The sequence below is a fragment of the Plasmodium vivax genome, chromosome 12 (genome assembly GCF_000002415.2).
Source record: "Plasmodium vivax chromosome 12, whole genome shotgun sequence".
NCBI lineage: Eukaryota > Apicomplexa > Aconoidasida > Haemosporida > Plasmodiidae > Plasmodium > Plasmodium vivax.
This window is the reverse complement of record NC_009917.1, coordinates 2,523,138-2,546,499: the sequence shown is the minus strand read 5'-3', so window position 1 is coordinate 2,546,499 and position 23,362 is coordinate 2,523,138. Positions and strand designations below refer to the sequence as shown.

The 23,362-nt window shown below is 41.9% G+C and overlaps 7 protein-coding genes across 7 annotated transcripts; 3 read left to right on the top strand and 4 right to left on the bottom strand.

Annotated features, from left to right (window-relative positions):
- Positions 1-1,006: 1,006 nt before the first annotated feature.
- Positions 1,007-5,738, bottom strand: PVX_118270 (serine/threonine protein kinase, putative; the record flags this gene model as incomplete). The annotated part of the gene is made up of 2 exons (XM_001615897.1): positions 1,007-5,468; positions 5,620-5,738. 2 exons carry the CDS (start codon positions 5,736-5,738, stop codon positions 1,007-1,009), a joined length of 4,581 nt encoding a protein of 1,526 aa, XP_001615947.1.
- Positions 5,739-8,183: 2,445 nt separating this feature from the next.
- PVX_118265 (hypothetical protein) lies at positions 8,184-8,564 on the top strand (the record flags this gene model as incomplete). The annotated part of the gene is made up of 1 exon (XM_001615896.1): positions 8,184-8,564. One exon carries the CDS (start codon positions 8,184-8,186, stop codon positions 8,562-8,564), a length of 381 nt encoding a protein of 126 aa, XP_001615946.1.
- A 786-nt stretch (positions 8,565-9,350) lies between these two features.
- Positions 9,351-10,999, top strand: PVX_118260 (hypothetical protein, conserved; the record flags this gene model as incomplete). Its single annotated transcript, XM_001615895.1, has 4 exons — positions 9,351-9,753; positions 10,064-10,157; positions 10,286-10,348; positions 10,497-10,999. 4 exons carry the CDS (start codon positions 9,351-9,353, stop codon positions 10,513-10,515), a joined length of 579 nt encoding a protein of 192 aa, XP_001615945.1. The 3' UTR covers positions 10,516-10,999.
- Positions 11,000-11,256: 257 nt separating this feature from the next.
- PVX_118255 (fructose 1,6-bisphosphate aldolase, putative) lies at positions 11,257-15,094 on the bottom strand. Its single transcript, XM_001615894.1, has 3 exons — positions 14,720-15,094; positions 14,509-14,589; positions 11,257-12,927 (listed from the first exon to the last, which is right to left on the bottom strand). The coding sequence occupies exons 2-3, from the start codon at positions 14,509-14,511 to the stop codon at positions 11,821-11,823; spliced, it is 1,110 nt and encodes a 369-aa protein (XP_001615944.1). The 5' UTR covers positions 14,512-14,589; positions 14,720-15,094; the 3' UTR covers positions 11,257-11,820.
- Positions 15,095-16,267: 1,173 nt separating this feature from the next.
- Positions 16,268-17,477, top strand: PVX_118245 (hypothetical protein, conserved; the record flags this gene model as incomplete). Its single annotated transcript, XM_001615893.1, has 1 exon — positions 16,268-17,477. Exon 1 carries the CDS (start codon positions 16,911-16,913, stop codon positions 17,475-17,477), a length of 567 nt encoding a protein of 188 aa, XP_001615943.1. The 5' UTR covers positions 16,268-16,910.
- Positions 17,478-17,557: 80 nt separating this feature from the next.
- On the bottom strand, positions 17,558-18,784 carry PVX_118240 (hypothetical protein, conserved; the record flags this gene model as incomplete). The annotated part of the gene is made up of 1 exon (XM_001615892.1): positions 17,558-18,784. One exon carries the CDS (start codon positions 18,782-18,784, stop codon positions 17,558-17,560), a length of 1,227 nt encoding a protein of 408 aa, XP_001615942.1.
- Positions 18,785-19,781: 997 nt separating this feature from the next.
- On the bottom strand, positions 19,782-22,949 carry PVX_118235 (histidine -- tRNA ligase, putative; the record flags this gene model as incomplete). Its single annotated transcript, XM_001615891.1, has 1 exon — positions 19,782-22,949. One exon carries the CDS (start codon positions 22,947-22,949, stop codon positions 19,782-19,784), a length of 3,168 nt encoding a protein of 1,055 aa, XP_001615941.1.
- Between the last annotated feature and the right edge of the window lie 413 nt (positions 22,950-23,362).

Below are 23,362 nucleotides of genomic sequence, written 5' to 3'. Positions count from 1 at the left end.
GGTAGGGAGTAACCAATAGGTTCAGAAAGGGAAAATAAACAAACTGTGTGCTGCTCCTACAGCGTTACTTATCCCTGTGATATGTTTTCTGTTCAGCCTGAAGCAACAGGCACAGCAAAGTAGGGAAGCAAAAAGTAAAGGGGGAGACGAATTTTGGCCATGCTGTCACCATCGGTAGGGTCGTTTAAAACTCCACAGCGAAGTTTTTCTTTTATAAATGCGTTCGAGACTTCATAAAGTTGGCTCTTAAGAATGGAGAAAAGGGGAGTGCGCTCATAAGCACATGTACAAGAATATATGCGTGTACATACGCACAATACGAATATGTCACCGTCCGCTTCCTTAAATGAAAGGCGAACGGCGAATTTTATCATCTAACGCAAACGTGCGTTATCTCGTTGTGAAGTATATACAAATATACTTGTGGTCCTTACAAACAAGCGGGGCAGAGGGGCCCATGATGCGTGTGTCTGCGTGGGCACCACCCAGGGGGCGGAAAAACGCGTATCCACGCTTAATCGTGAAAAAGATGGCAAAAGGATGACAAAAAAATGACAAAAAAATGGCAAAAAGTGACAAAAAAATGACAAAAAAATCACGAAAAAAGGAAAAGACTTCACAATATTGACAAAATGGCATTAATAAGAACCCCACAGAATCACAAAAAATGAGCAACGATAGCAAAATTAATAATGTTTCCAATTGGGAAAGGTGAACATGAAAAGATAGGCAGCAGCGGCGCTGTGTACTACGTCGAATGTGCGATGGGCGGGAGTGCACTCGGGGCAGGTGTGCTCATGGAGGGCCAGCCAACCTTGCGAATGGGTGTGCTGTCATGATCCGCCCCATCGGGATGTGTATGCAACGTGTGCATAACGTGCGATAGCGCGAGCTTAGGAGTCTAACTCAACCTAGCTGCGCTTCCCGCTGTCCCCACACCTAAGCTGGCCATATGGAATACCCCATTGGGGGGGAGCTACACAAAATTCCCCGCGGAAAAACCCAACTAGACGTTCTTAATTAAGTAATTTATTAACTCCTCCTGCTGCATAAAACTGTAGTCCTCATTTTTCGAATTAAAAATTTTATAATTAACGTTATTTAACTTGATAGGGTTGTGGGCATCGAAAGACACGTCGCTGCCACTTGACTTGATCGAAATGATAAACTTTATCTTGTGCGGCTTAAAACTTTTTATCTTCTTTTTCGTGTTTGCATTATTGGCGGAAAAGTAAATATACGAAGGGATATTCTTGTGTAATAACTGCTTGGACAAATCATAGGCTATCAGCAGATTCGACATTTCGTGCACCTGAATAACCACCTTGGGGGAGGAGTAACTAAATGGGCCACTGCTCACAGGCGACTGGATTAAATTTGTCGAGCAGGAGAAAACGTTTTCATGATTGGGGGAGGGTAAAATGTTTTTAAAAATCTGCGTCCTCTCCGATGTTGCAGTAGATTGAACATTTAGAGGCGGTTTCTCATTCGACTCTGCCACCTTAAGGAATATTTTCTCTACATAAATTTCTACCCCATAGGCCTTCATGTTTAGCAGCTTCGAATCGGTGCCACCACCGCCCGTGTCGTAGTCGCCCCCGTAGCAGGTGTCGCTGTCCAGGCAGATTCCCAGGTCGTTGCCAGCGCGGCTGCCAGGGTCGTTGAGTATACCCACACCGCCAGGCAAGGTTGTGCCGGGCAAAACTGTACAAGGCAAGGCCGTACCTGCCGCCGTACCCCAGCTCTTCATATGCTGAATGACCCGATCGAATTTCCCGCCGCACGCTATGATATCCCTGTTCTTCCCCTCGGCGATCACGTAAAATATAATTTCATTTGAAAACACGCTTTCTTCATAATTCAGGAATAAATCAAAGCAGGTATTTTCCATGATGGAGCTTGTCCCAATAAAACTATTTATCTTTTTCACCTTATCTATCAGCGAAAGGGTTTTCACTTTGCTAATCGCGCTTAGATTCGCTTGTTCGTTCGGCACGATCTGGACTCTTTTAATGGATACATCGTTGGTACCTGCACTGGGGGTCCCACTAGCAGTACTGGGAGAAGCGACATTACCGCTAGCATTCGCACCGGTGATGGTCCCCCCCCCTGTGGCAATATCGCTGGGGCCATAACTTGCGTTCGCCTTATCCCCATGTAAAGCGGAAGAGCTTTTATAATGAGGAGGAAGGACACCCTTTTTGCTCAAATCGTCCGATATGAACCTACTCAAAGAGTTTAAATAGTCGTCCACTTTTCCATTTTCACATTTGAGCTGAAATAGGGAATACACAAAATCGCACACCTTGGGGAGATTATTGCTGCTAATTTTGAACTTTTGTAGGAGAGGAGCAATGTTCGCTTTATTTCCCAGGAGGGGCGAATTTTTCTTTAAATGAATACTCATTTCTTCACTGAGATCTGGCGAGATGTCTAAACATTCGTGCAGTATCAGAGGGAGGAGGTCAATGTAGGACCATAGGAACATCAATTTGTTAAGGTGCGAAATGTGGCTGTACAAGGAGCAGACAGATACGAGAATATCCGCATTGGAGAAGATGGAGAGGTAATTTAATTCTTCCTGTCCGTACACATTCTTCGAGCTAATTAAAATGCAATAGAATATTTTTTCAGCTTCCTCTGGGTAAATTGCAGAAGGGGGGTCCTTTTTCGATGGCTTGCTTCGAACGGTGGGGTATTTGTACGTGCACCCACTGGTGTAAAACTTGAGGAAAAAATTGGATTCATTATACCTATTGTAGCATTCGATATTTTCATAAATGTACTCAGAGAAGGCGAAAAAGAAGGAGGGCCTCAAGGTGATGCTGTTGCCGTAAATGTCTAGTAGGTACACCATATTGTCCAGGAGGGCATTCCTATTGGTGTTAATAAAAATGTTGGACATTTTGAGGTCCTTTTTCTTGCTGACACTGTGTGAACTGCTACTCTCATCCACATGGAAGTGCTCCAAATTGGTGTAATATTTATTCCGCAAAATCATTGGAGTGATTAAAAAAATGGCTCCCCTTTTTCTTAAAGAAGTTATAATCTTTTTCTTAATGCACTTCTTCATATCCGATTCGTCTGTAAACATTTTTGCGCCTTGAAAGGATACCAAGTCCTCCTTTTTGATGAGACTTTCTCCCTTGCTATTTTCAACCTTGTCAAAGAGGGTACTAATTATGGTGTGCACTTCCTCACAGTTCCTTTTGTTCTCCACTAAATTGTAAATCTCGGTGAAGTCCTTTTCGAAGGAGAATAGAAAATTTTCATGCAGTAGAGAATACGCACAAGATCTTTCCTGCGGGTTTATGGCTAACAATTTGGATAAAAAGTGGAAAATTTTTTGATCCGATTTTATATAATCTGGGTAAATCCCTTTTAACAAATTGGATAGCACTATGGACCTCTCCATGAGGGTAGAAAACGGCTCGTGAAACATTTCGAAGAATACCACACCTAGGGAAAAGATATCCGCCTTTTGATCAAAATGTTCTCCATTTAACTGCTCAGGGGATATATAATTCACTGTCCCTGCGGATGGGTTGATATTATTACTATTGTTATCAATTCGGGTGGTTAATCCGAAGTCCCCTATTTTGGCTGTCAAGATGTTATCACTAATTTGGAGGAAAATGTTGGATGGCTTGATATCTCTGTGCATAATGTTCATATCATGTATGTAGTGTAGCCCTTTTAAAATTTGCTTTATTAACTCCCATAGGAGGTTCTCATTTTTATATATAAAGCCGCAGTCGATGGCCTCCCTCAGCGTCTTCCCTGGACAGTACTCCATCAGAATGTACAAATATTTCTCATTAATGTCTATCCCCTTTTTCTCCTTATAGTATTGCCGCATGTTCACTATTTCTTCCATATAGTGTGTATAATTTTTTTTCTTTTTACTAACATGTTCGTAGTTATTTTCCACTTCATCGTGCAGGTAGAAATCGATGTTATTTTCCACCCAGGCATCGTAGTACCGTACAATATTTTCATGTTGTAGCTTCGCAATCATGATTGCTTCCTCCATTATGTATCGGTTGTTTTCATTCATTAGGTCACTACTGGAGTGAAGGTAAGAGCACGCTCCTTTTTTGCTGCTGCACAGGGTTATTTTCTTCAAAGCATAGGTAATATTAAATCGCTTGTTTTTTACCTTCATTACGTATCCGAACCCGCCACACCCTAGAACACGTTCCTCCACAAAATCTCGATAATACCTCGAATATTTATTAATCAATTCTTTGCATATTTCGTTACCCTTATCTGACAAAATAAGCGTTAGGGGGATATTTTCATTCATAATTTTCATGAATTTTTTTTTTTTTTTTTCTTTTTCTCTTACGTATTTTCCTCCCCTACTTCCCATCATGAGGGAATTGCCACTTTTCCCTTTTTTGTTCATGTAATCATCTCGAAGAAAGTGGCTAATTTCTTCCAAATCTTTGATGGAAAATCCCGTGCCTTCATCCTTGTGGCTGCTCTCTTCCTTCCCCGCTTTAATCGCGTCCTCTGCGTCAGCGTCAGCGTCAGCGCCCATGACTGCCACTACGTCTGCGTTCACGTCAGCGTCTACATCTGTGCCCACATTTGCGGCACTGCCCACCGGTTGGCACCCTCCATCGGAGACGTCTTCTATCTCTTCTTCCTCCTCATCAGGGCAACTTCTTTTCACTTCCCCGTTTTGGGCAGCGTCTCCCTTGTTTCCCTTCTTTTTTTCCTTCTCTTCCTCCCTGGCGCTCTCCGAGTCCGCCCCCCCATCGGAAGACGAACCATCTGTGATGCTCCCCTCCGCCCGCTTAGCAACCTCCCTCTTTGGATGCCTCACTTGGGACGACCTATGCGACCGCTTTCCATCCGAATCGTCATTTTCCTTGTTGGAAAAAATGATGTTCTGATCGAAGGCGTACGAAACGGGAGCTCTCCTCAACTGTTCTATGTCTTCATTTTTGTGCAAAAATAAGTTATCCTTTTGTTCGTACCAATTCATATGCTCTTCGGACTTCTCCCGCGCGGAAAACGCCTTACCCTCTCCAATCTCTCCACTATTGAGAATATTCACATCTTTAGATTCGTCCTCCTCTAAGGACTTATCGACAGTCTTCCCATCCTGCCAGCATCCACACGTCATGGAACTCCTATCATTAATCCCATGGTATAAATACAAAATGCTATCCTTAAAGGGGAATCCTTCTCGTGTAATATGGTCCAGCAGGAGAGTAATTCTGTAGTGATAGCATTTATGTATCTTGGAGTTATCGATGCTATAACTTAACTGCTTCTTATTAAAATCGACTGTGATGTGAATATCCGCGTACCTCAGTTCGTGTTTGTTTGGAGACCAATTTGCTTTGTCTACCTCCAGATGTGCATTCAGTTTTGTCAAATCGTTCTGCGTGTTTGTGCTTTCCTCTAGGAACAGAATGCTATTGGAGTCTTCATCGCCCATCACCTTTTTCAGCAATCTGGGGGAGGAAGTGGGGGGAAAAAAAAGAAGCGGGTAGAGTGAGGAAGAGCGGGACATACACAGGCATACAACGGATACACACAAGTGATGCATTGCACCATCAGGCGCTACCACAAATGGCACTCAAATATTTTTCCTTTTAGGAGTACCCCTCTTGGATGATCTCTATTTCGATGTTCTTGTTCAAAATCAAGGTGCAGATATCGTGGAAGATATTTTCCGCAGAAATGAGATCCTTTTCTTCCCGCGCAGTTTTTTTCTCTTCCATGTTTTTCGCTCTGCTTACACCCTTCACTGTGCGAAGCGCAGAAATGCGAGTGCGGGTGTGCAGGACGAGCACATACGCACACGTGCGCACACATATACACACACATGCACGGGAAGTGTGTTACACGCCGAATGCCACTGCAGGGAAGCCGCCCAGACTTGGCCCTAATTGCTTTCTTTCTTGGGAAGAGTCTCCCTCGTTGCTTAGCGATGCGATGCGTTACGATGCGCTATTTTGATGCTTTTTTTTTTTTTTTTTCTACCTCCCTCTGGGAATATCATTTTTCTGACATTCGAACCACTAACGAGGACACATTTTCGCACATCATTTTCCAAAGACGTTTTTTTCCTGCATAAATTTTATTTTTTCTTCTTTTGCTTCCTTTCTTAGGGGCATATATATTTTGTTACTTCCACCCTTTTGTCGTTCTGCTCGCCGTGCGGTCGACTTATCCGTTTCGTAGTTGGTACATGTGCAATTCGGAAATTTGCGTTTCAGGTTATAAGTCGCGGCTCCTAGGTTTGTCCTTTCTATGTTGCTCCTGAACTTTGTTCCTACGTTTACCTATTTTTGCCTATTCTGTGCCTTCCTCGTTTCTGCTCCTAATTTTCTCACCTCTGCTTTTCCAGTGGGGCGAAAATGGGCTGCCCAAATCTGTGCGACCTTCCACTCCCAGAAAAGGAAAAGGCAAAAAAATGAATTTCGCATGCACGTATATGTCTCCTTCTCACAAGGGCAACTGAATTTTTCACAATATTTTTTCACGCCCCTTGGCAAGTTCTGAAAATTTTTGTTTTAAAAACTTGCACAATTTTCACTTTTCACTTTTCAATTTTTTCCCCTTTTTTTTCAAACCAATTTGTCACACTATTTTTATCAACAGGGGTATGATGTATGTACAAAAGAAAAAAAAAAAAAAAATTCAAAAAAAAATTCAAAAAAATTCAAAAAAAAGCAAAAAAAAAGCAAAAAAAAAACCAAAGTGATATAATAGCAGAGCAGCAAAATGACATAATAACGCAGTAGTGTAAAGCGTTATACATTTAGGTCATTTTACACTACGTCACGTCTGCCGCGTTACCGTTAGAATTAGTAAAGCATTCCCTCCATTTTGGTTTATAAAAGGGGAAGAAGAATTCTCATTTGGAGGGAAACTACACCACACATTATATTTCCTTTTAAAGTGCTTCTTTTTTGCGTCCTTCCTTTTTTACACTACTAGTAAAATAACCCGCATTATTTTAAAAAAATCATTTCGATTAGTGTAAACCTGGGGGAGATATGCACGTCGGACGCGTTCCTTCACGTTCGCTCGCGTTCGTAATGACGGGCGGGAGGATATATAAATCCTTCTTGGGTGAAATTAATGTGCGCACTTCATAGGGAGGGGGGGGCAATTAATAAGGTAATTAGTAAGATAACTTAAATGGGAATTAAGAAGGCAGTTATTCGGGTAATTAAAAGGGCAAATTGGAACGCCTATTGCCAAGGCCAGCTTAAAAATGTTAGTTCTAAGAGACCAGCTTAAAAATCTAAACTCTAAAAAACCAACCCGTGAGTCTAAATCGCGCTAGTGAAATTCTCCCTATTTCGAAATACGCGAGCAGGACAATTTTGCGGTGATCCCATCTTGGGCATTGCAATTTGTATGCTCTTGCCATGAAGGAAAAAAAAAAAATAATTCTTCCAAAATGTCATACTTACCTATAGCATATTACCTACAAATAAAAATAGATTATGCGCAACATGCGCTTTTTTTTTTTTTTTTTTTTAAGTTGAAATGTTCATTCTTAAACAAGACGTCTTTTCTTAAGTGTTCGAATGCAAACTTTGATTTTGCGTTGTGGTTAAATTTGCACAAAAAAGGGGAAAATGGGAAAAAATAAAAAACCGTTTTTACGTGCCTTAACTGTGAAGGTTCCTCCCCAAAAGGATCCTTAGTCGGGGTAATCATCTAGCATAATTAGTTTCTTTTTTTGAAAAAAAAAAAAAAAAACATTTAGACACCATGATAAGTACTTTTTTCCATTTGAAAAAAAAAGGTGAGAAAAAATAAATTTTCCCTTTTCACCACCTAAAATGTGCACATAACATTTCGTTCCTACTTGTACTAAACGTGACTTCTAAACGGGCGCTCCGTATTTGTAAGCCCACATGAGTATTCTGCAAGAAGGAATAGGGGCACACCTAACGGCATACTTTGTGTGTACACTTTTGAGCATTTGCCTCTCTTCAAAAAAAACTTTTTAATACTGCCGCGAGAGAGGCATAACGCTACGTTTGAGAGGATTAGTAGAAGGTCACTTGGCCGCTTCCTGTGTGCCCCTTTGCCTTTTTTCCTAAAATGACAGAAAAGGACGCAGAGCCGAAAGGATTAAACATGAAGGTACTGGAAAAGGGGAAAAAACGTGCAGCGCGGTGAAATGGGCGCGAATGCATCTACACATGGGGGTGCTTCTACACATAGGCGTGCTTCTCCCACTCCGTGAACAGATAGGCGAGCTCGCAAAGGCGCTGCAGGACGTGTCCGCTGAAAGGGACATCCCCACAGAAGAAAAGGCCAACTCGGAAAACCCCCTTTATCTCAAATTGTACGAAGAAAAAAAAAGCACCATCACCGAATTTTTGAATAAAGAAAAGAAAAAGGCGTACGAACAATTGGAGAGCTTTAAAAATGAGGCGCTCAAAAAAATTAACATAATAAATGAAAAAAACGAAGACGTAAAAAAGCAGGCAGATATACTGACCACGGAGAGGAACAAAAATCTGTGCTTCCTCAAAAACTTGGAAACGAAGCTTGAAAATATTAAGAAGGCCATCATGTGAGGGGTCACCCCAAGAGAAAAACACGCCCGTACATCCATACATACATCCGCCCATACATACGTAGCTCCGTAGCTACTTCACACGTATGCCCACCCAAACATCATTAGCGTTGTTGCAAAATGGGAAGCAATAAAACGACACACAAAACGTCGAACGTATTTTTGTCCCCCCTCCTGTCCTCCTTTTTTAAAAAATTCATCCATTTTCTTCCCCAATTTGGACGAGGGAACACACGCCAAGTGTTAAAAAATGGAAGAACAAAACTGAGGAGGATAAAATACACGTTCAGTTGTTCTCAACATGTACATCTAAGCTACATGCACTTTCTGGTCAATTCAGCAAAAAGGAAACCACACCGAATAGGAGCAAATGGGAGAGCCTTCTCTCCCCCCCAAAAAAAAAAAAATAAATAAAAACGCAATGCTTTGTAGTACGCACGTGCGAACATATACATAGGTTTGCCCATCCATGTGCTTTCTCTCTCATCGTATGTGCGTTTGTGTGAGCTTTGATGAGCTTACGTGCGTTGCTTGCGTGGCCTTTTTCCGCACTCCGCTTTTTCGGCTTATGCCAGTTGTCACCGCGGAGAAGCTAAAATAAGGCAAAAAAAAAGAAAAAGAAAACGTTAAAAAGAAAAAGTTAAAAATAATAAGTGAAAAATAAAAACTAAAAAACTGAAGCGTAACAGTTGAAATACGAGAATCGGCGCATAAGGAGACCCCCGCCACCGTACGCGACCGACCAGCCAAGCTCACAACCAAGCAGCCGCTCAGAGGAAAGGCTAAAATGAATGATATGATGAAGGAGGATAGCCAAATAAAGTGCAAAAACATCGTATCCATGTACACCATTCGAATGTACCTAAATGGGGTCATAATTGGTTACGTTTTTAGACGTGAAATTTATAGAAAGTTTTATGTATATAAAAATGACAACTTGCTATTTCATTGTTTAAAAAAAGGGTTCAGTTCAGTAGCACGCAATAAGGGTCCTCCGAACACAGCTCACTTATCACCCAAGAGTTTATCTCATCATAGAAAAATCCGTCTGGCTAGTAAATTAAACTACTACGGTAGTCGTAAGGGCAACAAATATGTCTGTAATTTTTTCCCCTTCCGTAATTTATCCAATTTGAAGAAAAACATGGAGGTCTCAAACTTCCTCGCTTCGAGACTTGCATTCTGGACATGTAGGCCTGCATAGCGAGAGGGGGGCACCGTGGATATACCTTCACATGTGCAGATGTACATACGTATAGATGTATGCCCATCGTTTATGAAAAGGCCCCATTTTGTGTCTCCCCCACGTGGTTTTACGCACCGTCTTCATAGCATTTCACTTCATACAAAGATGTGCGCGAAAGGAGAGTGTATTGATGATACAATCCACCTCCTATCTGACTGCCATGTCATTTTACCATTTTGCCGTTTACATATATATTTTTGTCTTTACACCTCACACATACATACGTACTCCCCATCGCTTGCCCAATTCCAAAGGCTTCTGCACCCTAACGTGCTGGGAATTGAACACCGTATTTGAGAGTAGCGTGATCTCCCCCATATTTTCTGGCCTCGTAGCTTCCGCATTCAAGTAAGACCTTTTTTTTAAAAAAAAAAAAAAAAAGAGCGATACAGAGGAAAATTGTAAAGCATTTTTATAATAACTCTGCCTTTTTTTCTTCTCCAAATGTGCGCACTCTATCTTTAAACTTCGCTCAGCAAGGTAATTTTCAGGGAGTATCAGAAGATTCTCATCCCTGGATGGCTCGGCTGCATCTTAAGGTAACCACGAGGCAGTCGAACATTTGTCCAATTCGATTGGAAGTCCCGTGAAGTGCCACATGTTCGTAAAATTCTTGCATCTTTGCGTTCTCATTATTTGCAAATTCCTAACACTGTGCTGCGCTCCATATTTTTATCCCCCCTTTAGCTACATTATTTTCATTTAAGCGATAAAGCATCGATAAGGCTAGCCAACCTCCTCTCGAAGAAGTGAACAAGTCCAGCAAGAGGTGCTCCTCATGGAAAGGCAGCTCAATTTTGCATTCCCACGTAACACCGCGGAATTGTAATTTTTCACTTTTTTTTGTAACCATAGTTTTATATGCATTACTGTTTGAAGGGTGTATGCCATAAGTACACGCAGTGGGGAGAAGCTGATTCGGGGTGGCCAACATTTTGTAAGCTTCTTATGAGGAAACACCCCGAATGGGCTTATGTAGACGGCCATTTGCAACTCTCAATTTTGCACATACATCCTGTGTACACTACCCCAGTGAACTCCTCCTCCCGCTTCTTTTTTTTTTTAGTATAGCGGAGTGCTCAACTTTTACATGTTTCATTTGGCACATATGCAACGAATACATAGATAGAATAACCCTAATTTGTTTTCCCTTAGCGTTTTCTGTACCGCTCATTTTTTTTTTTTTCCTCCACAATTTTTAATCCGCCAACTGTTTCAAACAAGAATGAATGTGTGCAAAAATGATCATCATTGGGGAATGTACATTGCGAGAATGCTGCCTTAACCTGTGCAGTTCCGCTTACGAACACGGACGGAATTGCACCACGGGGGAGGCACTTTCTGTGCACGCCGTGTCCCTAATTAGCTATTTAGCTAGCTCGCTTATTCCTACTCGCATTATCATCACTGCTTATACCACTACCGCTACTCTACTTTTTTTCTTTTTGGTTGACTCTTTTTTAATTAATATTAAAAAGTCTCGGCTGCATGGCTTGACACGTGGTGTAAAAATGATAATCGATGGGACATATGAACACATGGACACACACGTACACATGCACATACGTGCATACATACATAGGTGGTACACGTGCTCGTATACACCTTTGTCGGCGCTCGGTCAAAGCACTAATTTAATTAGAAAAATCGTGAATGCTTGCTAATAGTACATGGAATGCATATATATACGTATCGGCTTGGGGGGGGAAAGTAAAAATACATCGGGGCTACGAAACGGTGTATATGCAGATGGTTCCGGCACGCATAAAAAGGAAGGAGCTTATGCGGCGAGCAGCAGATATAACTGCTTCATCTGCACAGGTTTGTGCGAATCCGTGTCTAGCAGGACACACTTCCTAAAGGGTAAAGTCTTCGTTTTGTGGCGCTTCATCAGAGGGGGCGGACTCATATTGTACATATTTACACACATTGCTGATGCTTCAAATTCAAAGTGCCCATTTTTTTTTTTTTTTAAATAATTCTTCTTCTTCTTCGTATGTGTGGGGAAACCTCAATAGACGTACTTCTTTTCGTAAAGGGATGCTCCTGCATCGGCTCCGCCTGCACCTCCCTTGTACTTTCCATAAGTCGCCAAGGAGTTCGCTTCTGCTCTCTTTAGCAACACTTCTCTGGCCTTCTCAACATTCTCCTTCTTTCCTTTCCAGGTATTCAAGACAGATGCCTGCAATGCTCTACCGTAGGAAAAGGTCAACGCCCATGGGTGTGGGCCTAACGCATTGATGGAATTCAAATTGACAGATGCTTCTTCTTCAGATTGACCTCCAGATAAGAATACAACTCCTGGTAAGGATGGTGGCACTGTCCTACTTAAAGTTCTCACTGTGAGAAAACCAATATCCTGAGTATTGGTTTTCACAGCACAGTCGTATCCTGCGGTCACCATGTTGGGCTTCAATAAAGCTCCTTCCAACAAAACTCCCTGATCATGTAATGCTTTAAAAACAGAAGCTAAGACCTTCTGAGTTACAGTTGCGCATACCTCTATAGTGTGAGAACCATCGGCCAAAATTTCGGGTTCAACAATTGGCACAAGTTTGTTCTGTTGACAGATGGATGCATATCGAGCTAATCCCCATGCAGTTTCCTGAATGGATAAATCAGTTGGCTTTCCCTTTACTGGATCAATTACTAATACAGCTCTCCATTTTGCAAACCTTGCACCAGCTTTGTAATATTCTTTACACCTCTCAGCTAGACCATCTAATCCCTGGGTGGACTTCTCATCATCAGTGCATGGGATGGTAACCAATCCTTTGTCAACTTTAATTCCTGGAATGATTCCCTCATCGTGTAATAAATTTACCAAAGGGACACCAGCTTCATTCTTCTGGAATAGGGTTTCTTCAAAGAGAATTGCTCCTGATATAAATTTGCCTAATCCCTTGGTTCCGAAAAGTAGGTCTCTGTAGCTAGCTCTGTTCTCGATGGTGTTTTCTACATTGATGTTATCGAATCTTTTCTTAATAGTTTGGGTCGATTCGTCAGCAGCTAAAATTCCCTTTCCTGCTTCAACAAGCTTCTTTGCTGTGGTTGCTATTTCTTCAGCAACTTCTGCGGGTAGTTTGAGGGGGGCGTTTTTATATTCGGATCCAGTGGCCTGCACGGAGGGGGGCGAAAATAAATCGACATCAGTGTTTGCAAGGGCATAATAGGAAGATGGCTACATTTTTTTTTTTTTTTTTTTTTTCTGCCCAGCTAGCCAATTTGCAATTTGTGCACAAATTGTGTTTTCTCGGTATGTAGTATGTACTATCACGCACGCAAATTTATGTACACTACAATTGGGCACATATACAACGGGAGGGGAAAAGCGGAACGCCCACATATACATATTATATCACACGAATGTAACAACAAAATTGCATGACCATTACTGGGGTGAGGAACACTCATCCAACCCCAAACATTTGGTCATCTCTCTTTTCTTTCAACAAGTGAAAAGCTCTCAAATTATGCTCAGTACCATTTTGTGAGCAATAAGATGTTCTACGTATAGGTATAGTTATATAAATGTATATATATATGTATATACTTATAGAGCTATCGCACGAAGGAAAATATATTAAAAGTTCAGAAAAAATTATGCAAATATTTTTTTTTTTGTGAAAAAAATGTAGCAAAAGAATTCGCGAATGAATTTATATATATTTGGAATAAACGTACCAAATTGAAAGATATTTCCCAAAGCGACATACAAATAAATTCAACAAATTTGGAAGTGCGCAGAGGTAGCACTCGCATGTAGCACTTGCAAGAGTGACATATTTATACATGCAGTTAATGCGTACGTGCCCCTTGCGGTATGTCAATGTAAACTTCATACCATATCACGTGCAAGCCACCCCGGTCAATGCTTTACGCGGTAAACACCGGTTCCGTGGTTGGTTGAAGGGGGTGATTTTACTTCCACCACATCGCCGTTTGTAGCAATTGCGCGGGGCGGAAGTTCGTACATGTGCACTAAAGGGGGCGTAAAAGTGGGCACAAAAGTGGGCGTAAAAGTGGGCACAAAAATGGGCACAAAAATGGGCACAAAAGTGGGCGTAAAAGTGGGCACAAAAATGGGCACAAAAATGGGCACAAAAATGGGCACAAAAGTGGGCGTAAAAGTGGGCACAAAAATGGGCACAAAAATGGGCACAAAAATGGGCACAAAAATGGGCGTAAAAGTGGGCACAAAAATGGGCGTAAAAGTGGGCACAAAAATGGGCGTAAAAGTGGGCACAAAAATGGGAACAAAAGTGGGCACAAAAATGGGAACAAAAGTGGGCACAAAAATGGGAACAAAAGTGGGCACTAAATTGGGAACAAAAGTGGGCACTAAATTGGGAACAAAAGTGCACTACATGGGTTACTCCCTTTCAAGCGCCGCTCCCAACGGCGTGTATGTGAACTGCCAAACGACGGCACAAAAGATGTAAGTTGCCTGGTGCAACGGAAGAAGTGCCACCCACGCAGGCCTTCCTCAGCATAAAAAAAAACGCTCACAAAAGGAAACTCGAATAGAAACTGGAGGTATATACCCATAAAATGCGAATGTAAAAAAAGGAAAAAAAATGCATTTTTTTTTTCCCCCTCTATGTATTATGTAAATGTAAATGTAAGTGCCGAAACCGCTAAACGTTCGCATGTACTTCTACATATGGGCAAACTCCAGTTTGCCATCATTATGGCTTACCATTTTTAAAAGTCAAAAGTTTTGCGGTAAATATGTTATTTGTAGGACTGTCAAATGTAGGTGTTCGTAGGTGTTCCTTCCCTGCAAAAATAAAAATAGGTGTTTTTCTTCCTGGTGAAGTATATAGAAATTTTTTCTTTTCTTTTTTCCTTAAAACTTGATTACAAAATTAATGCTTTATAACAATGCATTTCGCCCTCTATATGCGTACCACTGTGTTGAAAATTATGCCAATCGTTTTAATATGTAATTGCCAAAGGGGTGAGAGGACAGGGATGTGTTCGGCTGAATGAGTGTTATTTCAAACTTGAATGTGAAGCATGGAATGAATTTTTTAATCGCACAATTGCTTTAATTTTGCGTTTAAAAGAGGAAGAAGTGGGCGAAATGGGCCAAATGGACGAAATGGACGAAGCGGAGGAAATGCTGAAGCAAAGCGATCGAAGGGGTGGTTAATCGTTTTAAAAACAGTTATGTGTTCCTTTTTGTCAAAAATGTGTGTAAAAAAATTAAAATGCAAAAATGATAAATTTAAAATGAAAAAAAGGAAAATAAATTTTTGTAAAAATATTTAAATGGAAAGATGAAAAAGTTTAATTTTTAATTTTGTCAAAAAAAAAAAAAAATGGTGTGAACGCTTCTTTTAAATAGCCATTTTAAAAAAAAAAAAAAAAAAAAAAAAAATCATCACGTATTAACTCTCGCGTGAAAGCAAAACACTTCGCAAAACTTTGCACATCGTTAAACGTCTTATTGGTCGTTTTCCTTTTCTGTTCGATAAAGCGAAAAAAAGTTGGACACGAAAAGTTTCGAACGTACTACATGTGTGTACCAAAAAAAGGGGAAAAAAATTTCCAACATGCGTTCGAAGAAAATGGATAGGAAGGAGTTCTATAAATGTGTTTTACCTGTGGAAGCTAAAAAAAAAAAGAAAAAAAAAAAAAAACAGCTTTCTACCTCGGGAAAAACTTAGCGTGCGCTTTAAAAGGGGGGAACATTCGAATGTTAGTACGCGAGACACGCAAACAGGTGTGAACGTGTGTGCGCAAATATATACATATATATATATGTACACATATACACATATATATATACACACATAACCACACGTGCACGTGGGACTAGCTATAACTGGGCGCTTTGCAGAATAAGTGGGGCGCAATTTGGCACTCACCAGCGAGTGTTCGCAGGGCCATAACATCTCTTTGCACTCATATTTTTTTGATGTTCTTTTGCCGCTCATATTAAGCGTGTCTCTGCGCGAGAGGAGCCGAAACGTATGGAGGGTCAAAACAAAGATAATTCTTCTTCTTTTTTTTCACGGGGTGCTCAACACGCATTTCTGATTCTCTCCACCATCGGCTATCACAATGCTGCACATTGTCGCTTGTCCGACTGCGCGTGATTACGCTTAAGTGTGTTATAGTTTCCCCCCCATGAAACTACAGTGGGGTGTAAATGCAATTTGCGCCATCGCGATTATTTTGTCTTTCCTCCCAGGGACACGCATAACTGGGTACCTTCATAATTGCGTACCTGCGGGCATGTGCCCCTAAGCGCGCTGTTTAAAAAATGCAAAATGTCGACATAATCACATGGCTTGGAATCACTTCAAGAAAGGATTCCCCCTTCTCATCGCTTAGCTGCGCTGTGCACACAGGTTGGCGCAGTTTAATGAACATCTACTTATCTCACTTTCGGCATATATTGCACAGGTACACCCACCATACTGTTGTAAACAAATATAACCATTTGCTCCAAGCAGTGAGGCGGAGGAAGCTCCCTTTTCAGCCCGCGCTGCATCCCCGCTATTGCGCCATTTAAAAGGAACTATAAATGCTTACGTTCATATATGTACACGCAGGATGAACTTTTTTTTTGCCCCCTTTTTGCATCACTAATTTGTTCTTCATTTTTTGTAACCCATCGAACTCTTTTTCCGCAAACTTTTGTGCCATGTTGTTTATTTCCACTTTTTGCGAGGCAAACAAGCTGCGCTCTTCCTGCGTGCAACCCAAACGGTCACTATAAATCCCGCTGTTCATATCGAACATGCTTTCGTGTGAGGAGCACCCCCTACACACACTTCCCCAATTAGCCATGTCATGCGGACCACTGCAAATGTGACAATCTTATGAACCACCTTTTTACGAATAGTGAACCTCAAACCTGACACCTCCAAGGAATGCGCTAAGCACGCGTTTGCTTTTGCCCACCCCTCTTCGCAGAGTGTAAATACAGGCGTAAATGCGTGTGTAAAAAAACGCGTAAAAAACGACTAAAAAAACCGCGTACCCCCTCACCTATATGATCCCCTGGGGGAGAGCTAAACGGACGCATAACACCCTCGTAAGGAAGATGAAAGAACGCCTCTACTGCTCCGAACTCTTTGCCCATAGAAGATGCTTCAAAAAATAAGTTGCCTTCCTTTAATTGGGAAAATCTGTAAGAACCACCAGAAGGCCACCTTTGCGTCTGTTCCGTTAGTAAACAAAATTGTGCGCACAAGCAACTACTTCCGTTTTAGCAATTTAGCAAATAAAAAAGGCGAAGCGGTGAGCAACGTGCCGCATGATGGCAGTTCCTTTCTGCTCTTCGGGGACTGCACCGTCTATCATAAAAAGGGGTTAACTTACGAAATGGGGCATAGAAGAAGCGTCCATTTGGGAAACAGCACTGAGTGTATTATCCCAACACATGGCATACGGAACAGCATCAGAGGTAGACCCTGGGGAAGTGAGAGCCCCCATCGGAGTGAAGACTCTGGAAAGGGAACACCCCCCACCAATTCGATACGCAGCGGATGTGTAGAAAAAACACTGCATTTTAGTTGGCTCAAAACTATTAGGAAGAAACAGTACTACAAGATTATCGGAAAAATGGGAGTTAAAAAAAGAAACGCTGGAATGTACTGGAGCTTCTACGTCAACAAGAGGAAGAAAATTAGAAAGAAGCGCAGGACTATTTGAGCAGAGTGCCACATAAGTGCTGACTCACGTGTACACAAGTATGCACCTTTTTATGTACCGCCCCGATGGCGTACGTCAAATTATAAGCGCCGCTCCGTGGAAACGGGCCCCGAGATGGAAAAGTTCACGGTGAAAAACTTATTCTTCGTCTTCGAAATTTCGTACGAGACATTCCTCGTTTGCAAAAAGATGAGCGAGTCGCTTTCCGGTTTGATCACGCGAAAAGGGGCACCATCATCCGTTTGGTTGGACGGAACGGTTGTGGCATCACGAACGTTCGGTTCTGTCTTACCCCTCCCCTCACTCTCCTCACTCTCCTCATTCACCCCGTTGTACTCACTTCTGTACAACTTAATTTCTACGTCATCATTTGAATGCACAAAGGGGACATAAATACACGTAACTTTCTTTCCGTTGTCCATTTTGCCATACCCCCCTTGGCAATGCTTTTTTAAATAAGACTTATTAGGGGAGAAGTACAAAAACTGAAATAGCGTACCTATCTGCAAGGATAAATTTGCCTTTTTATTTAGCTCATACGGGAGTAATGACAGCTCTTTCAGCAGTTTATATAGCCCCCTCTGTTTCTGCCTGTCCAAGCTAGTAATATACGTCCAGCAGTAAAAATCGGTTCTCACATTTTTGTACTCCCTGCCAAATGAGTTAAACTGGTTATTATACTCTATAAAAACTAACTCGTCAAATATTAACTTAGTGTAGTCCCTCCCCAGGAAATTTTTCTGTAGCCCCACATAATCGTGCATCAAATTTGCAATTGTGTCTGTTTCTATTTTATTTAAGTCATGTTCGTTCATATTCAGAGGGTTCGCCAAAGTGACAATATTTTTTGTGCTCTTGGAACTTATTTCTGTGATTCTTTCCTTCGCCTTTGTTGTTATGTACTTACTAAAAACGAGTCTCAAAATATCACTTCTTAAAAAATGATCCGTTTCTAGGGTTACTTTATTATCCCCTTTGGAAGCAGCCTTGGCAATTACATTTGAATATATGGTGAATGCCTTTTGTGTTATTTCTGCCAGGGACGCTTTCACATTTTCTTGGTCCTTTTCACTGTCTAGTATTTCTCCCAGTACATCATCATCATCTTTTTTAAATTTGAAGCAACTTATATTTACATCGCCATGATGGTCACTACATGAGCTGCAACTATGTTTGTTTAATTTTTCCTCCGTTCCGGTTTCGATTCGCAGATCCTTTTCCAATTCGACGCAATTTTGGTAGCTAATCGTCCCGCACAAATAATTGTAAAATTTTGTCACAGTTTCGCTGTCCCACTCGACTTCCATATTTGGGAAGAGGAGCAGACGTGGAAAAGTCGTTCCGTTACGACAGATTAGAGGAAAAAAAAAATAGGAAAAAAAAAACAGTTCAATTGGGGGTGAACCTTCTTTGCTTTCCCCTCTTCGAATCAGCGCTATGAGCCTACGAATTATTCATGTCGCGCCTGAGTATGCTGATTCGAAAGTGTGTACCAAATGTATGTGCACTTTTTTCCCTTCTCTAATTTATCATCACATCGTGTGGAGAGGACCCCCAGGCAGGCGCGTTCAAACGAGGGAGAGCTCATTCCAGGATAAGCTCACCCGGTTCAACCCCCCCATTTGCATACGCACATGTGCATACACAATGATGACGAGAGCAGTAAAATTTCAAGTGATCTATTCGAGGCGCTCAGCGTGTACTACACATTTACATTTCCTCCCCTTTTTGTCCCTTTCGCTCCCTTTGTCTGTTCCACCAACTGCACGCGCAAAAAGGACTCAAACGGCAAGGCCTGTTTGCCGCTTCGCATTCGGAAGGTGTAGCGAAATTGCTTCCCCATGTACGCCCATAAAATGTTGTAAATCTTTGGAAAAAAATCGCCTTGCCAATAAGTTGGCGCGTTTTTCAAAAGAAAGGCTTTTTATTGGTTCGTGACGGGGACGCGGTTAAACGGGGTTAAAAAAAAAGGGAAGAAAAAACGCGCAAAAGGTGCGCAAAAAGTGTGCTAAAAATGTACGCAGAATGTGCGCTAAAAATGCTGTGAAAAACGCTTCGTAAATTCGAAATGGAGCGGCTTCACCTTTTGCCCACTTGCACAACTACGTGTGGCAAAGGTGCGTCCATTTTTTTGCTCATTCGAATAGGGTTACAACTTTTCTGTGTTAATTTTAATTTTTTTTTTTTTCGCCGCTCTCCCGCTCACCCCTCAACACAGCGGTGGTAAAAAATGGCGCCTCTTAGTGACAGCGGCAGGGACATGCAGAGCTTACGCGTGTCCTTCCCCGCCAACTACGACCGCCGCTACACCCCCGCCCGGCCAAACAAAGCGTTCGTGATGCTCTGCTTCCACGTCAGGTTCTCCCTGAAGTAACTTTTTATCTCCTGCACACAATCTTCTAGCTTGATTTCCTGCTCCCCCGCGGACTTCTCCTTGTCCTGCGTCAGCTCCCGTAGTTTGATGACGCCCCTTTCAATTTCATCGCCAATTATAACCGCCAGGGGGATCTGCTTCTCCAAGGCGTACACCAGCTGCTTCTGTATCTTCTGGTCCTTCACGTAGATAAACTCCGTCGATATGTCCTCCTCCCACAACTTTTTGCACAACTCGATGGTCTCTTTAAAGCAGTTTTTCTTGATGTTGCATATGAGGACTTCCACCGAGTTGTCCTTCAGGGCCAGGCCGGGGGAAGCGGCATTCCCCGAAGAGGCAACCTTCCCGTGGGGGGAATCCTCCACGGTTACCTCCTTCTTTGTGAGAAGGCCGCCCCCCCCTGGACCCACAAACAAGCCACCCTTCTTTACCACCCCCTCGGCGATGGCAATGATCCGCTCAATACCGACAGAAGCGCCAACGGAGGGGATGTACTCCTTGCGCTTGTTCCTTATCAGGTAATCGTATCTCCCGCCCGCAGCCACACTCCCCAGTCCCGTCTCGGACAGGAGAACAAATTCGAAGATAATCCCCGTGTAGTAATCCAACCCCCTGGCGAGAGACAAATCAAAGGAAAACTGATTGAGCATATTAAAATGTTTTAGCAACTCAAAAATTTCCTCCAAATGGTTAATAACTTGATACACTTCATTTTTGTATGCTTCATCAAAAGGGGATTCATTTAAATCGTTTCTTAAAAATTCGATGACCAAAAAAGGGGACAAACTTAACGTCTTCGAAATGTACGTTTCTATTTTATCAACCGATTCGACGGGGATTCCTTTCTCATTTAATAACTCATCCCGAAATTGCTGAAAAGTTATTTTATCCAATTTGTCTATACTGCTGGAAATCGTTTTTACCTTATCCTTATGAATATTACTGGAGAGAAGCATGTACTCTAAAATTTTTCTGTGATTTATTTTGCAGTTAAAATTGCCAATCACTTTTTTTAGGTTATTTAAAATGTCCCAGAATATAAACAGAATGTGGAAGTCTGTGCGGACTGTATCATATTTTCCTACGATGTCAAAATCGCATTGATAGAATTCTCTAAACCTGCCTCTATTCATGCTCGGTTCATCTCTCCGGTACACTTTCCCTATATGAAATCTTTTCAGGGAATTCAAATTGTTTGTATTTACAAAGCGATACAAAGGCACAGTTAGATCGTACCTAAGGGATAGATTTTCCCCTCCTTGGTCTTTCAAATCGAATATTAATTTGGAGTCCTCTCCATATTTATCCGTTAATGTCTCCTTAAGTTCAAAAATGGGGGTATCTATTTCTACTGCCCCGTGTAGTAAAAACTTTTTCTTTATAAAATCGAAAAAGATATTTCTCAACTGCATGTCTTCCCCTGTAAAGTCTTTGGCACCTTTGGGAACTTTCAAATTAAAATTGATATTCTTCTGGATTAGCACTTCCCCAATTTGGTCGTCCAATTTGTACAAATTTAAACTTCTCCTCAGTGCAGGAAAGAAGTTATTGATAACGATTTTATTTCCACTTATAGGTATTGCTTCGTTTGTCTCCCCTTCTGTTGGTTTAAAAATGCCCAGTTGGGAGTCCCCCTTTTCTGCCATCAGGGAGTAGAGAAAGTTCTTAAACTCGAGGCACCCTACCCCTATGTGGTGAACGCCCCCAGACACTTTTTTATTCTTCAACAATTGTGCTAGCGCTTTGTTATAAGCCTTTATGTCGTACATAATGTTCGTCTGAATGATCATATCGGTTAGCAGAATTAGCAGCTCGCAAAATATGCTGTTCAATTCGCTAAACTTTTGCAACTCATTGGGGAGTTCCATCTGTAGGAACCTCTCCTCGATGCTCTTTAAATATTTCTCTTCATACAACTTGGAGAGGAGCGAACCTGTAGAGGTGTTTTGCTCAGCGGTGGCGTCGTGGAGCAATATAAACCCGTTCGACAGGGGCTTCTTCAAATCTGCGTGTTCTTCCACAATTTGCTCATTCGCCGTAACAAATTCGTGCAACTTCGCAACAAATAATGGCACCACCTTGGCTGTAATGTCAAGCACATTCTTGATGTGCACCCCAAGAGTGTCATTTATGCTTCTACTCAACATGGTGATGTAGCCATTTAACGAGTTCATCCCCTCGGTGTACTCACTTCTATAACTATCTATGCTGTTTTTAAAATTTTGATTTATTAGGTACATGAAATATTCACCGTCATCCGTTAGCTTACTTTGCGTATAAACAAACAACAACAAATTTGCGCTAAAAATTTTGGACAAGTCCTTATTCTTCTCCACCTTCGAATCGTGAGTCATCCATTTGATCTTGCCTATCAGCTCATTTATGGATTGTATGTTGCTATTATTCGCATTACTGTTAAAGGCGTTCTTAAATAGCACCTCACTGTTTATGTGAAATAACTCCAGAAGGTTGCAAAGGCAGCAGGTCAGGTACTTGCACAAGGATACCGTCTTATAGGCATTCAAAAAAACGATGCTACAGTTTTCTAGGACACCACTTATACACATGTTGAAATCGTTAAGGTTGTATTCCAATTTGGCACATTTTTCCAAATTCGAAATGAAGAACTGTTTTAGCACTTCGCTGTGAGGCGGTCCCCCTTGGGGTGGTGCACTGGGCAAGGGAACAACTGAGGAGGGGCATGACCCCTCGACCCCGCAGGTACACTCGGTGGTGTTATTAATCGAACAGCAAACGCTCCTTATCAAATTTAAATCCAAATTGTTCTTAAATCGTAGCATATTTATCAGAAAAAAAAAGTACAAGCATTTCAATTCGTCCATGTGATAGCTGCGGGGTTTTCCTTGCCCGGTTTTCCCCCCTTTTGGGGCTTCTTCCCCCCCTACAGGTACTTCTTCCCTAGTGGTGAACGACCCATCCGCTTTTGCTAACTCGTCTACTGCTATCTTATGCTCGTTCAATTTATAAACGGAATCCTTAAAGCTGGACGGCTCCAGCTTCAGGTGCCTCTGGTGTATGCATACGTCGACCACATCTTTGGTGTTGAACACTTTGCTCTTGTAAACGCTTATGCTCATTTTGGTCGCGGCACACGGTTTTCCTTTTCCTCTCTCTGGTGTGATTTGCAGGCGGGAAAACGTCTGGCACAGGTTTCTCAGGTGAACTTGGGCGAGTGGGCGAGCTTTAGGAGACATAAAAAGGGGGCATCTTCTCAAAGCTCACACGTCGGTTGGCACTTCGATCAACGCTTCGGTTGGCATTCGCTTCACAATTCAGAGGTCATATTTCGGAGAGCTCCTTTCGTTCCTTCGAGGAGCGTACATTACGCATAATGTATAGGCGTACATACGGAAGCGCTTCTCCTCGCATGTGCGCGGTTATACATTCGTCGGCAGCAGGCAAGCGCTTACCCCGCAAGTTAGAACGTGCACCAGTGTATAATTAATTTGCGCTAATGCTTAAAATGTGGCTACTTAGGGGCTGCTACATT